General features: G+C 38.2%; 1 protein-coding gene across 1 annotated transcript; it reads left to right on the plus strand.

Annotated features, from left to right (window-relative positions):
* The first annotated feature begins 1,325 nt into the window (after positions 1-1,325).
* Positions 1,326-20,560, plus strand: AKIRIN2 (akirin 2). The gene is made up of 5 exons (XM_067702619.1): positions 1,326-2,137; positions 16,376-16,519; positions 18,333-18,482; positions 19,531-19,602; positions 19,877-20,560. The coding sequence occupies exons 1-5, from the start codon at positions 1,903-1,905 to the stop codon at positions 19,885-19,887; spliced, it is 612 nt and encodes a 203-aa protein (XP_067558720.1). The 5' UTR covers positions 1,326-1,902; the 3' UTR covers positions 19,888-20,560.
* The last annotated feature ends 175 nt before the right edge of the window (positions 20,561-20,735 follow it).

A 20,735-nucleotide genomic window follows, 5' to 3' on the forward strand; every position in this document is an offset into this window, starting at 1 on the left:
TTCACCATATCATAGATTTCATGGAGTGTTCAGAATTTAGTAAAAATTTACTTATTAGGTGTCAGTTCAGCTGCTGTTTCATTAAATGCTGCTCTTTTTCCAAAGATACTTTCCGAACAGTATAATATGTTAAAATTAGAATAACTTAGTTGTTGACACAGGCAGTGTGATCAGCACTGCTGGTCTTTGAAGGGTTGAACAGTTCTATAAAACAAGAATATATTAAACTACTGTCCAAAAATGGTGTAAAGAATAATAGACAAAATGGTACAAAATAGTACATCTTTTAGTTACTGAATAAATGACAGGAATAAATAAGCATTGAAAGCCAGTATTTGATACTCATGATCATTTGATAATATGGCATTCACAGATAACTAGTTTTGTATTGGACTGGTGATAGCTTCCATAGGCAAAGGACCAATGACAGTTTTTCACATAAATAACTTTATTAATCCTGTATTTGATTTTTATTTTAGGTACCTGATTAGAAGTATAACTTTTAGAAAAAAACTTTTTTTTCTCTGCTTACAAAATGGGTCCAATATCTACTCTCCAGACATTTCATCGTGTCTTTGGATTTAATTTTTACCATTCACAAGATATACACCATTACTCAACAGAGACAGTGCAATTTCTGATATCACCAACTTTTTATCCAAAGCAAAACTATTTGGTTCTGTACGTCGTTCAAATCCTATTCATTTACAGGGTAAACCTGGCTTTGCAGAATTTAGTAGGTGGATGCAAGCAGCTACCTGGGAAGGGCAAAGCATGGAGTTCAATCAAGGTTCCTGTAACCTGATACTATTACTGTTGTTCTCTTGAAGTCCTAAATAGGTTCCAAAATCTTATCATTTCCTAGCCCGTCGTTGTGACAGGTTTTGTTTCTGGCACTCTTATTACCGAAATTAGTCAGTCTTGAACTTCTAGAGGTTGGCTTAGTTTTCTATTTCCCGGTTGTTAAATCACTGTGGGCGCGGTACCAGGACAACTATGGCCTGAATTTTAAAGGTTTTTTTTTTGAGCCTGCTTTCCGCACTGGTTGACTTTCTTTTCTCCCACTCTCTCTCAGCGTTTTCTTTTTTCTCTTTCGCTCTGTTCCTTTTACACTCAAGCTGTGTAGGGGGATTTAAATTCCAATTCGGAACTCGGAATCGCGCGCCTTGAATGACGGGAGTCGTAGTTTCCATGACTCCTCCCTAATCGCTTTTCACGCCGATTCCTCCCGACAGGGAAAAACTACAACTCCCAAGAACGCACCACGGGGGTGGCCAGCCGCCCATGCGCACGCGCCCTGAGGCCGCAGGATTTGAATCGGCGGCGTTGTTATTGACGCCATATTGGGGCCGGCGGCGGGTGGAAGAGTCGTACAGTGGAGAGGGAAGCGGCTGGACGTGTTCGGTGGCGCTCCTGCCGCCGCCGCCACCGCCACCTTTCAATCCCGCCGCATCGACCGACGCTCTCTAGCTTCTGACGCTGCTCGGGCGTCTTAGGAGCCGCGTTGCAGCCTCACACCTCACGGGGCTGGTTTAGACTTCTGAGGGAGCCGGTCTCCGCGCAGGAGCGCCTCAGGCGCGGCGCAAAGCCCGAACGGACGGCGGGGGCGGCCGGAGCCTCTCCCGGGGGAGCCGCGCCTGAGGAGGCGGAAGAGCCCCCACCCCCGACGCGGCTGGCGTGAGCCGCCGCCACCGCCCCTCCCGCCCTCGCCCCGACCGGCCCGGGCCACTGCCCCTGCCGCGGAGGCAGCAGCAGCGGCGGCGGCTCTACTCCCCTTGTCGGCGCTCCGCCACCCGCTTTTCCGCTATTGAGCCGGTCAGTTAGGCTCTTTTCGGGGCCCCGCTCTGCCCCCCTTCCCTCGTCCTCCCCTTCCCGACCCTACACGAGCCCGACACCCCGGCCATGGCGTGCGGAGCCACTCTGAAACGGACTCTGGATTTCGACCCGCTGCTGAGCCCGGCGTCCCCGAAGCGGAGGCGATGTGCGCCATTGTCGGCGCCCACCTCGGCTGCCGCCTCCCCGTCGTCGGCCGCCGCGGCCACCGCCGCCTCCTTCTCGGCCGCCGCCACCTCGCCGCAGAAGTATCTCCGAATGGAGCCATCTCCCTTCGGCGATGTCTCCTCCCGCCTCACCACAGGTGGGACTCGGCCCCGCGGCCGCCGTGGGGGGAGGGGGTGAGAGGACTGGGGGGCCCGGGCCGCGGCCGCGGGACTGGGCTGCCGGACCGCCCCCATGCTTAGCGGAGCCCTCGGGCGACCACAGTTCTTTTCACGAGCTCCTCCAGCCTCGGAGACACAATGGGAATGGCCTTGGGGGGGGGTCGGGAGGGGGGGTGGGTAGGGGCCGTGCCTCGCCGGGTATTGTGGGGAAGAGGAAGGTCCTTTTCTTTGCGCCGAGGGACCAGAATTGAGCGTTTCCGTAGTCTGGAGAGCCCAAGCGGAAATGATCAGAGAGGGTGCTACACGGAAATCTAGGCAAGCGAAGGGTCACGCGTTTCACCCGACTCTTGGTGGCTGTCTCCCCGGCATCGATTGGTTGCACCTATCAAGTCTGGAACTGGGTGGTTGGAGGCGAAGCGGCAGCCCCTCCTCCCTTTCAGACATGGCTGATTTTAGTACGGAGGGGGTGGGGAGGGATGTCACTGGGGCGAGATCTAGGCCTGTCATTAATCACCCACAAGAACGCCACTTGGGCTGAGTCAAGACCTGTTTCCCTAGCAGGGTCAACAACAAAGAAACTGCTCTTCCCGACTGCCGTAATCTGATCGCACTATATGTCTAGACCTTGAGAAACTCGAACTTTTAATGAAAAGCAAATTGTATTGAAAATCGGGGATGAGTAGTTGCTTTTAGTTGGAAGTGCTTTATTTCTGCCCGATAAAGTCTGTTGGGAGAAAAAGCCCAGGCCTTGGGAATAATAAATCAACCCAAGATTCCAAGGGACTTAAGACTATTTTTGCTTTTCATCTTGAGACATTTCCTGAAAGTGACTGTGGGGAACTACCTTTTGGCTGCTTTGTACTGCATGTGTGTGTCCATTTTTTTCTGTACTTTGAAAATCCTTGTGTGCTCCTGGCACAGTCTTAAGATAGGTTTTTGTGGACTGGTAGTGTAAATGTTTCCTTTGTGTGTGTAGCAAGCAAAGGTTTCCTGTGTGTTAGCCTTTGGTAATAACATGATCTGTAGACAAAGCCTTTTCATAATTTGATTTACATGTTTCTTTATCGTTAGCTTAAAAAAAAAATCTGTGGGCAGTATTTACCTGCATTTGGTAACTTCCATTTGGAATTGACTTAGTTTTGTTTTTTTTTTTTCAGGTCAGATTTTTAAAATATCCTTCCCCAAATATATGGGGAGGACCTCAATGCCTAGGCTACCATTTTTTGCTATTGAAACAATGTCAAGAATGAGCTCCTGGTGGTTAACATTATTTTTAGAGTTTGTCTTTTTAGTGAAATGCTGTCATTGAAAATTGAAATGATACTGTGGAGTCTGTACCTCATAAGGCCACTTAAAAATAGCTCTAGCTAACCAGCAATAAATTTCATTGGGGGGGGGTGTGAATTAATACATTGTTAGGTTTGGGAGTTAAAGTATATCTAAATGCTAAAATAGTCTTGAGCATATAAGGTAAGTCAGCTAGGGCCTATATTTGTTCTCACTTTAAAGGGAATTAATTCAGAAAGAATTGTGATCCTTTGCAAATTTGTCATTTCATTGATATATTTGAAGCATTGGCTAATGCAGTTGGCTGCACATTATGTTACATTTCAGTTAAGTGGACGGTAATAGTAAAATGACTGGAATTATTGGAATCGTTTAAGCCTGCTGATTCAGATTCACATTTTCCAAAATATTGCTGTTTTGTTTTTCAAGGTGTTTTTGACATCTACTCGAAGTTTGATCATATCCTGAACTCTAGAACCACACCCTGATATTTATTTAGCCTGTGAAAAGTTTTTTTAAGCTATTTCAACTAGAGAAAAGCAGTTAAAAGTGCATAAGTTTTGAATTGCTAAAATTTATGTTTTTAACTATGATTTTGAATGACACTTTACACGTAATTTAATTTAGCCTTGTGTTTACATGGCCAGTTTTGGGCATGCTCCTGTAATGGTTTTTGTAATCATGGTGTCATAATGGGAGCTGCAGTGTTGTGCAGGTATCAGAGAGCTTCCCAGTTTTCATGTTGTCTAACTTGGAAATAATTTTCCCAAATACCTAATTTTTAGATTCCTATTTTAAAAGTGGTCATACCTAAACTTTACAAGAGCGAATACCCATATGTCCTTAGCAGAAATAAGTAGCTGGGATTGGGAACAGAAAGCAGCTTACCAAATTGAGATTGATTGGGGCTCTATGGAATCTCTTTGTTTTCACTTCTGTGAGTTCAAATATAATTTAAACAATATACAACTAGACTACTGAAGTGAATTTTTTTTCAGAGCATGTGCACAATTTATCATGATTTTATCATTCTCTGGATATGTATATAGTGTTTTCTGATATTGTAGCTGAAGTCATGTTGAGGCTTTACTAGTAGTTTCAGGAACTAGGACATCTGTTTTAAACCCAACTTTGTTTTTTGTTTTTGTTTTAGTCATCCCAGGAAGGTTATTCCAAAGTTTGACTTGATGACTATTATTTAAATCAATATTTTTCAGACTAGTGCAACTTAATACCAGGAAAAATGAAAGAGCTGGCAAATAAATTTTATTGGAACACAGCCATGCTCATTCTTTTTTTTTCTTTTAAGTATTGTCCATGTCCCTTGAAGGCTACAATAGCCGGGTCGAGTAATTGTGACAGAGACTGTATTTTCCCAAAGCTCAGATATTTACTGTCTGGTCCTTTTCAGAAAAAGTTTGCCCAACCCTGGTGAAGGGTGTCAGCAGTGAGGTCTGTAATAACCCCTGGATGTGGAAAAGGAAAAGTGAATGACAACTGAAGGTGTGTGGGAGGGGAACCATTGGCTGTGGTTGGGAAAATGAATGCCTCTCCTAGCTTCATTAGTACTCATCCTGGCAAGTTAGTTGAAAACAGATTGAGTGTTCTGTCCTTGTCGATTGGTTTTTGAAACATCTCAGAATATTATCATTTAGCCAAAAGATTATCGTGACATTCCCAAGAACAAAATTATTTTAATAAAACCAAAATATTATACTTGTCAGTCAAATCCAAGACGACGTTATTCATAATTGTGTAGTGAATGAATGAGTGGTTGAGTGAAGTGATCCCTCTATGGACTCAACCTATTTGTGAGTTTGCTAGGCACCTTTATATACATTGTTTGACTTGTTACCATTGCTGTAGTCTGCCTTAGGAATTCAGTTGGATGAAGAGTTAAATAAATGCCTTTGTAAAAACTCATTGTATTTGCTGGAAACTTGCCATCAAGAATGGAAATTGCAGCTTGTGAATGGGGAAGGGTTTACAGGAACTTAGATTGTTTTGTAGACATTGATACATGCCTGCAAATGGAGACACCAGCTGGCTTAAATGAAGTATAAATGGTTCTACACAAACAAATGAGATGTCTGTTGGAGGAGGCAACATTTCATTTCAGATGTCATTCATATTGAGCCAGAAGTGTTTTTAATATTTTGTGGTTATTTAGACAGCTGTTAAGTTGCTTCTAGTTTCTCAGTGGATTTGGCAAATAAATTGTTTTTAATGGTCTTTGTACTTTGGATTTCAAACCTGATATTTTATTTAGGACTGCGTATGTAGCTGCATTTATTTAATAGTTGTATGAATTATGCATTTAATAATCATGTACGTTTATAGCCATTAAAAGCAGCATGCAGTTGTGTTCATTATTGAGCTATTTTGTTTTGAAAGTAGGAAAATGAAAGCCCATCTTGAGCACAGAAACACATCGGGTAAACATGGCTACATCAGAGGACAGGGTTGTTAGCTCTTCTTTAGGTGAAAATGCTCCTAGCCACCATGGTTGCCACAGAGACATACACTAAGATGTAAAGGAGAATAATAAATGTATTCAGTTTTCTTAAAGGGCTTTATAGGAAAGAGAATATATTGGGTATTATTCAGATAGATCTTTCCTATGTGTTTAGATAGACCCAGGAAGACAGTGATAGAAATGCTTTTGTTTTGAAAGGTTGAGAATAAGAGATTCATTGGAAGTGCCCAGTTTTGTGTTATTTTTCCTCTTAGAAAAGAAACCTTTGATTCTCTTTCCATGTAAAGAAGAATGCAATAATGATAGCATAGGTTAAGTTTGGACCTCTTGGATAGTTGGTTCATGAAACAAGATAATGAATGGTACTGGGGTTGGGTCTTTTCAAGTACTCATAAGTGAATTAACCAGCAGTTTATGGTCCTTGCAGTCTTTGCATTAATACTGTGCTAGTACTCTTGACTCACAGAATGTTCTCTATGCATGTGTGAAACCACAGTGAATTTCTTGACTTTGAGAAGACTACCTACAAGGGTGGAATACTTGTTCAAACCTATATGAACCATCTGCAGATGGTAAAGAGGTCTTCACAAATGAATCTAGTTTAAGAGATTCATCTTCAGTTTTACTGCTGAGCATAAGGATTCTAGAACTCAGCTTACCAATGTTTTACAACTTTCTAAACACCTGAGAAATGTGATGCATCAGTGGCAGTCTTTTAGCAAAGACTGTTAGTTAAAAGGAATGTCCCCTGGATTTTGAGGGGATAGATGGGACTTGTGGAGTTTGAAAGTAACCCCAGAGGTATTCTTATCTGCCATCCTTTCCCTCTTAATGTCTTACCACAAATAAAGTTTTAAAATATTTATTGAATGTATTTGTTGAATTAATCAAGCCTTGGCATCTCCCAAGGTTCTTAGAGACTCGGAAATTTAAGAAAAAAATCCAATTTCATTTCTGCTCCTCCTTCTATACCACTTTTTCTTTTTAGATGTTTTGTGACAAAGCCACAATATGTGACAACATATATTTTTAATTGTGACTCAAACAAATAAGTAGTAACAAGAAATACAGCATTTATTTAGTTTAAGACTTTGAACAATACTTCTTTGAGGTGCTTGAAATCTACTCAGTATTCCCTCATCTTTCTGGACAGTGATAATAAACATGGTTTTGTGCGTTTCAGTATTTGAAATAGCCCATTTACAAGGATTTTACCATTTTCAGAGATTTGCTGTTTCGAAGAATTACATTTTTAAAGATTTTATGTGATTTTTAGGAGAAAATATTTTGTAATATGAAGTTCTGAGCTTTCATTTCTAAAGGGATTGAATGATTTAAGTTAAAACAAAATTTTTTTTGCATGATGAGAAGATACTGCAGTTATAATTGAGCAGGGAAAGAATGCTTGCAGGTAAATTAAAAATCTAGTGTATGTCAAGTTGTCAGCTTTGATATTTATTTTCAGCCTTTTGATCATAATTTTGCATTATGCCAGATTGTGTAATCTTTCTTGTGATGATAGGTTTTTTTGGGTAGTGGTAGTGGTAGTGGTTTTTATCCTTCCAGCGCTAGAAAAACAGCTCAGAATATGCTTGTAGTTTGTCTTGGAGTATAGCTTTCTTCCTCCCTTTACAAATCGTAAGTCATTAATTTTTATCTGTCACAAATGTCATAGGCAGGTCATCCTGAAATATAAATGCTTTGCAACATTTTGATTTTATTAAAATGTGATCTTTTTTTACTGTGATTTTTTTTCAGTAATACAGCCTTTGAGTTTGACTTAATTTCTATATCTATTCATGTATCTGGATTTTCTCAGCATTATTAAAAAATCTAAATACTTCCTCTAGAAGTCACTTGTTCAAGCTTTTATGAACCTCATTTGAGTTCCAGATTCTATGCTGGTTAGGCAAAGAAAAGACAAAGTCTGTCCAGGGACTGACAGAGCTGCCACTGCTGATACTTTTTAAAGGCAGCTAAACTAGAATAAAAATACCATAAACTTTATCAAAATACCTATTTTAATTCTTGGTGGACAGTTGTCCACGTTAGCATTATTTTCACCTTTGGCAGCCTAAGCACTGAAATTGGTTTACTTAATTCACACTTTTACTATTGAAGCTTATGTATTGGCTGTTTCTGACTGTTTTAGTCTGTGATGTGCATTCTGACTTTGGTTTATTAGCATTTATTTTCATTTCCGTTAATGTTAATTCTTAGAATACTCCATCTAAAGATCAAACTAAAGGGAGGAAGTTTGGAGGGAGGGACCTGGAAGAGTTGATTTTCTTTCTCTTGTTTCTTTAAAAAAAAATAGTATCATTGAACTGATGTAGCAATTAAAGAATAGAATGTGGAGTAGAATTTGAAAGATTGCAGAAAGCCAACTTTTCAAACATTACTTTCCTTGAACTTTGCCTTTTGTTACAGAAGATTGCCTTGTTCCTAGTGCTGATATATAATTCTCTGGAAGAAAAACTTGTCTAAGCAGTGTAATTGGTTAGAAGTGTAGGAGGTTTTAGGTGGTTGTGACAGAACAGGGGAACCTGATCCATGGCCCAAGGTGAAATAGTACATTATCAGAAGCTGGTCTTGTAATCAGTCCTGTATGTGTGGTAATGCCGACCTACCAATTTAGAGTAATTCCTAACTTTGGAAACACCAATAAAACATTCTGGTTAGTTATAGATGCCTGTCTTCAGCAGGGGCAGTTTAGAGACACTTGAAGCATCCTTTTTATAAATACCCGGATGTAACATGAAAATTTCTTATAATTATTTTGTTACAGCCAGTGATTGCAGTTGCAGGGCTCTAGGTAAATGAGAATTATGCTCCGTTTTGGTCACTACCTTCTTAACATAGAGTTTGACGTTTCAGTGTATGAAGTATTAATAATACGTGGCAGTGGATCCCTCTATTCTGACATCCTGCTTTTTAAGAATTCGCTCTCCTCCTTGTGATACATTTTAACTTTAGGTATTCAGCGGAATATTGGCTAGGTGTACTAATACTGGAGAGGGTAGTAGATGTTAAGAGGTTAGGCCCTGAGATCAGGCTCGGGTTTACTTTCTTCCAGCTGTATGACCTTTCAGAAGACATTGAAGCAAAGCCTCATTTTCCTCATCTGTAAAATTACGCATATGATTATAGTAGTATCTGTCTCCTAGAGATGTTGTGAGAATTAAGAGCATTTCCTGTCCCTGAGTGCTGGAGATAGTTACAGTAGGGCAACTTCAAACGGGACTTTTTACATTGTCCAGCAGTCCTGCCATTTTTCAGTGAATAACCATGCCTTTTACTTCACAGAAAAAATAGAGGCCATCAAATGGTAGCTTCTTCATTTTTCCCAGTACCAACACTACCAATGGTTGTGTCTTTTTTTTTTTTTTGTATCATTGAGGAAGATTAAATGAATAGTGAGGGAAGAATCCCACTTCTCTCCAAAGGAACCTTACCTGATTTTCTCAACCAGATCTTTGCTTTTGGCTTTAAATATGGTCAGGCTTCCCATTATAAAGTAAATGAAGCATCCTCATTTTCCTCCAGCAGTCATCCAGAATTCTCCACTTCAAAACCAAATTCAAAGAGCTTTCAGGTAGTCTACTTGCTTCCATTTCTTTGGCTGCTCTCAACTTACTCCTAGTATATTTGTATCTCAGACAGCTTTTGTCAAGCCACTGATGACTTCCATGGCACACAGTCAATCCTCATCTTGTTTGACCTTTCTTATTACAGCATTCACACTGCTGACACTCCCTTCTTTTTGAAATACCTTTTGTATTTTAACCTTCTGCGATAGCACTGTTTTCTTCCACTTCTCCAGCTGCTTCTCCAGCTGCTTTTTGTCTTCATCTGGCCATAAACTTAGGAGTTCTTTAGTTCTAGGTTCAGCTCCATTCCTGTCTAGCTTAGTAGCTCCCTAAGTGACCACATGCATGCTCCTGACTTCCTACAGGTGACTTTCTAATTTATATCTTTAGTTCAGACCGTTCCTCTCAGGTCCAGCCATGGGAAGTTTAGACTTTTTATTGTCATACCTTCCCAGAAGGCTTTCTTCGCCCAGAAGTCAGAATTTTCTCAAAATCTGTTGACTTTTAAGTATTCACAACTAAGTTACAAAATACATGGGATAAACAAAAGATGTCTGTAGGTTTCCAGTCAGTGTCTTCTGGCGTAAGAGGTAGTCTTGCTCTTTTTAAAGCAGACAGAATCGAAAAGCAAATGCATTTGTCTACTTTCAATCACATAATGAATATAAAATTCATATAAATGAATCAATATATGTATGTTACTGTCATGTAATGAATCTTTTTAAGTAGGTCCAAGTTCAAATTGATTTACAGAATATTTTCCTGCTTGGGCGGGGTGGTATGTCTGTCTCAGAACGACAAAAGCCATCCAGGTGAGAGTGGCAAAATGAATTAGATCATCCTTAATATTTTGGTACTTGTAATCTCTGCAGTTACTGCTTTCCTTCTCTTCCCCTCCATTTCTTGGCATGTCCAATAATACATAAACCAACCACTTTTCTTTTTAATTGCCACAGTAGAGGAGTTATTATTTTAAGCAGGGGATAGAAATTTAAATGCCCATAGTTCAGGCAAGTAATAAAAATGAGTGAACAAGGTGAGGACTTGTGAATTCCAGTCTTGCTCCTGGCCTGCAGCATCACCTGGAAACTCAATAGAAATGCCTAACTCAGGCTCCGTCCCTCATAGTCTTCATTTTAACAAAATCCCCAGGTGGTTTGCGTGTGCATTAAAGCTTTAGAAGCACTTGAGAACTTAAGCCCAAAAGGTAGCAGCCGCTCTTCAGCTGAATTTTGCCACATAGTCCAATACCTCCTCGCCACTCCCCCGCAACAGCAGTAGCCAAAAATCTGACTTTTAATGTAAAATTACCCACTTTTAAATGTTGGCCACATTGTTTTAAAAAGAAAGTATTCAGGCCAGACATGTCTTTGGGTTCCATTTAGCTCCTAAATCATCAGTTTGCAGCCACTGGTTTCCAGGTATGCTGTATCTCGATATTTATGTGCATATGTGTGTTTTGGGTGTCCTAATGTGTGTTAGTGTTTCTTCTTTAGCTTGATTGTGCTGCCCTACAGCCCTCAAGGAGTCTGCTCTCTGTCCTTCCAAACCTTACCTTGTTTTGATGGCCCATGGTTAATTGGAATAGAAGCTGAAACTTGCCTTGGCACTGAATGCTTTCTGTAGCTTGCATATTTGGGTTTTGGATTTTGGATGGTTCAGTTTCCCCTTTCTCTTCACCATTTACTTCTTTTTTTTGGTTCTTATTACTCAGTATTTTCCTAGCTTGTAAGCTATTTGAGAAGACATTTGCAGATAGTAAAGAAGTAAACAACAAAAGCAGCGTGGTTAACATATATCCCTTTAGAATCTAGTGTAATATAAAAGAGGTATGAAACTTCTTGGATATCAGGGAGGAGCTACCTGCTGATTGAGCATTGTTGGACTCCTTGCATTTAGTGACTCCCATTGCGCAGTTAATTTGTAATTTATACTTAGACCTGAAGGATTTTAATAAATTGAGCCATTTATTTCAAGTAAGTAATCATTGGCTACTATAGTTCCAGTGAAGTAATAGAATTTGACCTGTAGTAATTACAGTTATTTCTTCTCTTGTAGGAGATAAATGAATGCCTCATACAGTAAAATATTATGTAATGTAAATTTAGAATCTCAGCCAGTTGCTTTTAAAGTACTGTAGATACAACTTAACAGTCTTATGTTAAAAATTTGGTTCCAGGTTCCTTTGACATAGCAGTAATTTTGAAGTAAATTTAAAATGGCATCAGCTCATTCTTTTTAGTTAGATAGCTCTTGGCTGGATAAGAACATTGTCCTTAAGGTTCCCTCGAGGAGTCTATAAGAACTGTTTTAGTTTCTGATCAGATGATCTGGGAGAATAGCTGAATTACAAAGATGGGTCTCCATAGCAACTCTGAACTCTTGTGTGTTTCAATTTATAAAGTAGACATGGCAATGTCTGTGTAGTTCTGAGCTCTAGATTTGGTCTGTTATTTTATTTGGAACAGTTTCTGTTTTAGGTCTTAATGGCTACTGCAGGTTTTCTGTACTTAATTGTGTACAGATTTTTCATTTTATTTGTGTTCCTCCCTAGCACTGACAGGCTTTCAAGATTTATTTCATTTTTAATCCCATTGTTTGAGTTAAGTCTGTTTGGATGAACTTTTACCTTGTTTGTTTTCAAAGGTACTCCATAGAGAAATTAGCATATTAGGTGATAATAAAGGGGTTTTACACACCTGAACTTAAAACTGTTAATGAAGCCTTACTGTTTGATCTAGTAATTATGTCAGTAGGAAAACAGGAAGTCCATGCAAGTCTGGAGCAAAAGTTTAGTTTCACATATCACCAAGTTTTAGACATCTTATGGTTATGGACTCTACTCTAGAGAGATACTTGACAACCCCTCACTGCCACCCCCCATTTTGTGGTTCTCCTTTAAACACATTTCTGGTTGCTTTTAATTCCATTTTCCCTTTGCTCTCAGTCCCATCTTGATGCTGTTTCTCTTACCATTATCAACTCAGTTATTTTTTGTATCCCATCAACTTTCTCCTGTTTATATTGTTGACCTTGTTCATTGTGACCAGGGTTTTTCAAGTAATCACTGGCAACAAAGATGAGTAAACAGGCTTTATTGCCTCAGGCCAGGCCTTTCTTTTCTTTTCACATTTACCTAGGTGTTTTTGTTTTATATATATTTTAATATTCCAAAGGAATAAGTGCTGGCTCACTGACAATCTGCCTATTACGGAGAATTTTATTAGCATTCTCAATGGTATTTACTAGATTTGAGAATGCAAATGCCATTAGTCATAAATTTGCTAATTCTGACTTTCACTTAACCTAGTACAGTGCAAGAAACTTACAAGTATTTTACAGTTAACCTTTGAACAGTGTGGGCTTGAACTGACAGGTCAATAGTAAATACTATAGTACTACACCATACAAAGGTGGTTAAATCCAAGGATGTGGAACCCCGCCTACGTGGAGGAACCGTACTCTAGGATACAGGGGCCAACTACAAGTTAATGTGGATTTTTAACTGCGGAAGAGTCTGCACCCCCAAATCCCCATGTTGTTCAGGGATTGACCGTGTAGTATAAGGGTGATGTAGTTTTAAGGATTTTGAAAAGGGATATACTACAGCCATTTGTAAAGTAGATTGTGAAAATAACTCCATATTTTGCTCTAAGTGATTTGCTGCAAATTTAATCTTTGCTTCATAAGCCAAATATGAAGTCTGCATGATTAAAACTGATAATGTTAGTGAAGCTTTATTTGACTTTCTTTAATGGACTGGTAAATTTTTTTGGCAACACAATGTCAGAAGTTACAGGTACTTGGAGTAAAATGTCACATTCTAGTTTGGTAAGAGATGGCTAGATTTAAGTAGTTTAAGACTAAGTAGACATAGGTACTTTATTGATGTATGGAAGGCCTGTATCCAGCTGGCATGGAAGCAACTGAAGTTGGCCAAATATGTAGGTTGAGCTTAAAATGTGAATTGTGGAATATTGAATCTGGGGAGATTTCTTGGTTATTAGCTTCAAAACTGCATATACCTCTGAACCAAGATAACATGAACTTGAAGCTTGTAGTTAGCTTTTTGCTACTTTGAGTGTTGAGGGTTTTGGTCAAGTTAAATTGGACCATTCACTTCATAACGGTGTTGATCACGTTACCAGTATTAGAGCATCTGAGGGCACAGTGAGGCTTAGATGACATAGTTGTATCATAATAGATATAAAAAGCAGTGCAGCAGTATTTGAAATTCTTCAGCGCTAACTGACAATATCAAGTGTTGGCAAAGATGTGGAGAAGCTGGAACTCGTACATTACTGGTGGGAATGCAAAATGTACAGTTACTCTGGAAAATGGTTTGGCAGTTGCCTACAAAGTAAAGCTGTGCACTTACCATATAATCAGGCCATCCAGTTCCACTCCTAGGTATTTACTCAAGAGAAATGAAAATTTGTCCACCTATAGATTTGTACTTGAATATTCATAATAGCCCCCAATTGGAAACAATCCAAATGTCTGCTAAAAGAACGGCTAAGTTGTGATGTATACACAATGGAATGCTAATTAATAAAAAGGAATTACTGGTTGATGCAACATCATGTGTGAATCTCCAAAGCATTTTGCTGAGTGAAAGGCGGCAAAAATCTACACTCTTAGAAAAGGCAAAACTATAATGACAGCAGATAAGTAGCAGTGGTGTTGGTAAAGGTGGTGAATAGGAATATGAGAGAACTTTTGGGGGGTGATAAAGTTCATTATTGTGGTTGTGGTTCCAGGGCTATGTATGCACTTGTCAGAACTCATCAAACTACATTTAAATTGGTGAATTCATTTGTAAGTTATGCCTTACAGTTCCTTTGCTTGTAATGATGTCTCTTAAATATTAGATGGTACAGCGATTTTATAAAGCTATGTTATGTTAATCCTAGGCTAGATCTTGTTTGAGACTTTCAGATGAACAAATTGAGTCTGTTACAACTATTCTTTTGGTACATCTTAGTTGTACTTTGCTTGATTTTGTGAAGCAAAAGGAAGAATAATCTGAGGACAGCTGTGTGGTGATCAAAGAATAAGTCACACAAAAGAGGTTAAGGTTAAAAGTTACTTTGTGCTAATATATTTGAAGTCTTTGGTTGTGAATAAACTTTAGGATGCTTTGAATGACACTTTTGATCAGGATGATGGTAGCTTTGAACATAAAATGATAAATGAGTGAAGCTTGCTATGAGATCGAAACATCATTACTTTAGAAACCTTTTAGAATATCGCTACTGAAAGAGTTGTTATTTAAGAAAAATGAGGATATGTGTGCCTGACCTGGTTGGTATAGGATGTTGCACTAGTTTTATTGGTCACCTCTGTGAATCTTAGGAATCCTGTTTTCTATCAAGGTGCTTAACTGTTCAATAGACAGCCATTTTATTTCACACTGGTAACTTTGTTTTTAAATTATAAACAATTTCACATAAATGGAAAAGGAGTGAACATGACCATGTTTAGTATAAACAAATGATAACATTCTGAAAAATATTAAATACAGACATTCACACAACCATCCTGAGGTTAGTTATTCCAATGTGTGAGTTCGCATTCGTGTATATGTAAAATGGATTTGTTTACACACAACATTTACATAAATGAAATCTTCACTGGATATATCTTTTGCAGCTTTTTATTTTTTGATTTCTAATTATCAATACAATAATGAAACTGGCAGAATCTAAATGCTTACGGGACTGATTGATGTCCCCTCTCTCAAAAGCCCTAAAAGTTCTTACTGGGAAATGAAGTGAAAAGAGAGATGAGAAGTATATACCTAAAAAAAAAAAAAAAACAAAAAAACACCTCTAGTATTAAATTTTTTAAAAAGGATTGTTTTCATCTTACATAAATCTTTAGCCTTCAATTGAGTTTCAGTTCATTTTGAAATTGCATCATTGTAGAATTGTTGAAATTATACTCCATTATATTTATGAAACATTTTATTGCCTGTTATTTGTTTTGGATTGGGATTAATAAACTTCTTGGGATGTAGTTTTCACGTGGATAACTATTAATTTAGGAACTATGGTGGTGGTGAGAAAGTCTATTTGGATGGGAGTGGAAACCTCAGGGAGGGATTTTCTGGAGAGGCTAAATGGTAACTATTTTGAATTAGAAATCTTCTAAAATGTATCATACTGGCCTGAAGGATATGTTCCTTATACTTGTTTACTCCTGGTTTGGTTGAAGATAATGGCACTGTGGTGTAGTGGTTCTTAATTGAGTATCTGTTATGTACCAGTCACGTTACATGGGTTTTTACCCTAAAGATTCAGAACAGTACTTTGCTGCTAATGCTGTAATATTCATCAGTTCTGTTGAGCTTAATATTAATGGCTCTGGCCATTTAATGTATGACAGTTTTTTAGTTCACATCTACTGTGTCATTTTGCTGACCTGCTACTGTCACTTCTCACAGGTGTGTGCCTGTATTTACATAGTCCTCCCTGCTTCTAATTATTTATGGTCTTAGAAAAAGCCTGTTAGTTTAATAGTTATGTGTGTGGTGAATAAATGACCTTTGAGTTTGGTACTCTTCAGAATCTGAGTTAAGTACGTGTTTCAGTTCACAGACTCCCTCATCTTTATGGTGAATGAAAAACTTATTTTTTTTTTACTAGTCAGTGCTGAGAAAGAATGGTATTGTAGAATAGCTGGATTCCAGGTGGTGTGTATGTGCTCTTTCTGAATGAGTGTCCCCATTATGCTGAAACTAATTCCTCCCAGAACATAAGTTTTCTAGATATTATTTGAAGAGAATATTTTTGGTAGAACCCAACCTATTTTTTTTAACTTGAAAGTTTATATCTTGCCAAATTTTGACTTTTTTCTTTTAGAACAAATTCTGTACAACATAAAACAAGAGTATAAGCGCATGCAGAAGAGAAGACATTTAGAAACTAGTTTCCAACAGACAGATCCATGTTGTACTTCTGATGCACAGCCACAGGCATTTCTCCTCAGCGGACCAGCTTCACCAGGTAATAACAGACTTACTAAGTAACATTTCCTTTCACTTATTATGGGAAAAAGTAATACAAGTTGCCTTCGGTCATCAAGCTCCTGTTTCTCCCCTTGCTTAAAAAAAAAAACATTTATACGAATAATTCATGATCTCTTAAAAATGTGGTACAAAAGTAATAGCTACCTGGATTCTCATGACTCAAAGACAACCACCTGTATATAGTATCTCCTAAGTGGACTTCCCCATAAATGCTATGATTTGTAGCCTCCATTTAAAACAAAACAAAAAAAGATATAGCCACGTTTCTCTATTAGGTATAGATGTACCTTGCCATGGCTGAATACGATGCCATTTTATGGATTTCCCATAATTATTTAATAATGATAGATAGACTCAGAATTTCTGCTATTACAGTATTTACAAAAATGTCCCTGAAAGTATACCCTCACATACTTGTGTTTTAGGATAGATTCCCTAAAGGTTGATAATTTTGATCCTATATCGGTTTTTCCCTGCCTCTTGTTGGAGAGAATAGTTTGCAAATACACTTTTTAAAATTTAAGGTGTAAAACTCAGGGCTGTTTGAAGTGAAGGGAAAGTTAAACTTCTTACTAAAGAAGAGCCATCAAAAATGGTTCTTACTTTAGTAAAGTTCTCAGCGAACATAGTTTTTTGTGTGACAGTAGTTGCCTGCTTGCCTTGCCTTCCCTTCCCTCCCAGCAGGGATAGGAAAACCAGGCAGAATAACAAAACAAACATTCACAGGCTATAAAACAGTCAAATAAAATTAGATTAGGAAACATGAAATTGTTCAGAACTAAATTCTGCAGTATTCCTGCCAATTTGGGGGGCCAGGTATAAGTGGGTGAAACTTTGGTAAGGGGAGGTGAGGGTAGAGACAAGACTCTACCCTCAGCGGGAACCAAGCTCATCATAATTCATCACTTCTTAGAATATCAATGAACTGGCAGTCTCAACTAACAAAGCTGCGGATTTGAAAGTAAATAAAGATAGAGGCTTACTTTTTAGTAGCTGTGGACTGACGCTGGTATAGTTTATTCTTGTATACCAGAATACAAGGATTCTGGTATTCTGTTAACAGCTTGTTGGTAGACACAGCACAAACAAACATACTTCTTTTTTTTTGGACATAGTGGTCCCAGTCATGCAAGTTACAAGGAGCAAGTGAAAAAGAGGAATTGGGGCAGATAAACAGGACAAACAATTGATAGCAAAAGTGTGTATTTGTGTGTGTCTAGAATACTTGCAGCAGTGTTACCGTGGATGACTATCATAATCCTGAGTTCGCAAAGATTAATTTCAGATGTTCTTTTCAAGAAAAGAGGAATGTTTTTGGAAAATCAGAGTGCCTTAAGTAATACTTTTAAGAGGAATGCATTCTGAAGAAACTGCTACTAAGTGGCTGCTACATTATAATCTTTAAGGATGCTGAACCGTGAAATTTAATGTTGAATATTAGGGATATATTCTCAGTATTTCTTTTTATAAAGTCTCTCCTAGCTGATATCATTAATTTAAAAACAAAAAATTAAGTTTGTATCTTGTCACATTGTCTCCACTCACCTTCACACATTTTCCCCCTTATATTTGATGGCATACATCTTGCTGTGTTCTTCCAAAGCCATAAGCTGATAGGATTAAACCTGTTTTAAGACTAGGGAGATGCTGTGCTAAAAGCTGATAGAAAAATGCTTTTATTGATATATAAGCATTGAAAACATCCAAGTGAAACCTCCTCAGTTAGATGATGCTTTCTGTGATGGCTCTAAATCTGGTGCGGTTTTTGTTGTTGTTCATGTTGTACATAGGGACTCCATCAGCAGCCTCCTCACCATTAAAAAAAGAGCAGCCCTTATTCACTCTACGGCAGGTTGGGATGATCTGTGAACGTTTATTGAAAGAGCGTGAAGAGAAAGTTCGAGAAGAGTATGAAGAAATATTGAACACAAAACTTGCAGGTATGAGATGAGTTTTAGAGTCTCCCAGAAACTCATCCTAAGAAATGCATTCTTTCCCACATACACTTCACATCAGTTAAATTACCCTTTCTATACACTGGTACAGGGTATTTTCTAAGAACCAGAGAATTTCAATTCAAGAAAGGAAATGAACTTTCCTATAGCTCGTGGTCCTCCTTAGTGACCTTAAGAAATAGTATGTTAGCCATGTAGACCAGCAGCAGTATTAGGGAACTAGAGTTTTCTTTTGGTATACCCTGTGCTTTGGCTGTTTACTTAGCTCAATTTGGTTGTGGGTTTTTTGACTTTGTATCTTTTATAATTTTGCCATCAGTTCTGGACACTTGAAGTAATCTAACTGGCACTGTGTACCTAATTTTAGAGTATCAAGCTGCTGCAGTCTTCTTTAAATTATCCAAAAAAAATTTTTTCCCATAAAATTTAGTAATTTAAATGTAGTAAATATATTATGTATGGTAACTTAATCAGAATTTCCCCCTGGATTTTTAAGCCAGATTTTTACTGGATACTGATATTGTAAACTTCTTGATTAAGGAGTTAAATCAATCACGATGCTAACACAGGTGAGAGAATTTGCTTAGTTTTATAACATCTTTTTCTGTGGCACCTGATTAGGTTACAGGTGGATGTATCATATTTTGGATGTATGGATGTATCATATATTTTGCTACGCTTTTGTTGTCGTGTTTCCCCTCATTGCAGTAAGTTGCCATTCATAGACCACTTATAATAACTTTCAGAGGAGAAAGATATCTTGTTATTTCAAGCCCTTTAAATTTAATAGGTTAAGAAATAAGCCCCACCCAGCCTATACATGAGGTTGTGTGATTTGAACAAATGTAGGTTTCCTGACTAAGCTCCATGCTCTTTCCATCTGATAAACTATTATTACTGAGGTTTTGTGTCTGATTAAGTGCCAGCTTAGAATTGTCTCACTATATATATTGGACTTTGCAGTTTGTGTGGCTCTAATAGAGAAGAGGGCATTTTTGCAAATCATGTAATTGATGTTTATCTTTATTTATAGAACAATATGATGCATTTGTGAAGTTCACGCATGATCAAATAATGCGACGATATGGAGAACAGCCTGCTAGTTGTAAGTATTTCATCTTTAAACCAAAAACAAGACAGTCTTTTACGGAGAAGACTTTTGTTATAATTATAGTTTATTATAATTATCTTCATACCCAAGAAGAGAATTTAACAAAATCATGGAGAAAAAGGTTGGAGGGAAACAGGCAGCAAAACTTTACTAAGGCTTACTTTTGGTTACTTAAATACCTAGGGGCAAAATATTAGGGATGAAGATTTGGCATGTGTTTAAATTTTGACCTAAACTTAGCCCTAATTTTCCTTTTTTCTCCCTTTAGATGTTTCATGAATCATGTTTTCTGCATTTGTGGGCTGCCTTGTTCCTTGTTGCGTTGTTGCAAGAGGTCCCAGTTACAACATGCAGCAATGCCAATACCCCCTGTGAATACAGGTTGTTTCAAGCTTTCGTCAGTGGCAACCACTCCTAGGCAGCAACCGGTTTTGGAAATTTCCTTGATGTCAGTACCACCCGGATGTGGACCTTTGCTACCTGTATTAATGCCAGTGGCCTCATTTGCTGTATCATTACAATTTGGCTTCTTATATTAATGTTTGGAAAGGATTAAAGCTGGTATTCTAAGAACATGCCCTTCACTGGTTGTGTAAATAAAACTGTAGAATGACAATTCAGATGAAGTTAGTGTGATTTTAATTGTGCACTACAACCAAGCTGTAACCAGTTATTAATAATGTAGAGTGTAATCCCAGGACATTATTAAGCAAATAGCCTTCAGTGCTTCCTGTGAAATAGCGAAGGAGGAGGGCATTTCTGTACTCCAGGACTTCTTGGGGTTTCAGAATGGGTTTATATGATTTACCCCCACCCTTTTTTGGTAGTTTTTATTTATTCTATCAGTCTTTTTAACAAATGTTTATTGCTGCATTTTTTTCCCAGTGTATCATTGTTTTACTGCCCTTGTAGTACTGGAATTTAGTTGGAAGAATAAAACATTTACTTCTAATCTGCTTGTTTTTAATGTACAGATGGGTAGTATTTGAATAAAGCCAGTGTTTTAAACGTAAGCATTGTCCAGGGATCAGTGAAGTTAATTGATAAGATTTCAAAATCAGTCTTTTCACATACCAAGTAATCTAAGATTTGAGTGCTATTTTCACAAACTGAGTTCTGACTCCAAA

Source organism: Pseudorca crassidens, chromosome 13, assembly GCF_039906515.1.
Source record: "Pseudorca crassidens isolate mPseCra1 chromosome 13, mPseCra1.hap1, whole genome shotgun sequence".
Classification (NCBI taxonomy): domain Eukaryota; kingdom Metazoa; phylum Chordata; class Mammalia; order Artiodactyla; family Delphinidae; genus Pseudorca; species Pseudorca crassidens.

Excerpts from the sequence above, each read along its gene's own strand:
- AKIRIN2 (XM_067702619.1), top strand. The coding sequence starts at position 1,903 with ATGGCGTGCGGAGCCACTCTGAAACGGACTCTGGATTTCGACCCGCTG. Across the intron at positions 2,138-16,375 it reads CTCCTCCCGCCTCACCACAG|AACAAATTCTGTACAACATA; the intron begins GTGGGACTCGGC and ends TTTTTCTTTTAG. Across the intron at positions 16,520-18,332 it reads CAGCGGACCAGCTTCACCAG|GGACTCCATCAGCAGCCTCC; the intron begins GTAATAACAGAC and ends TGTTGTACATAG.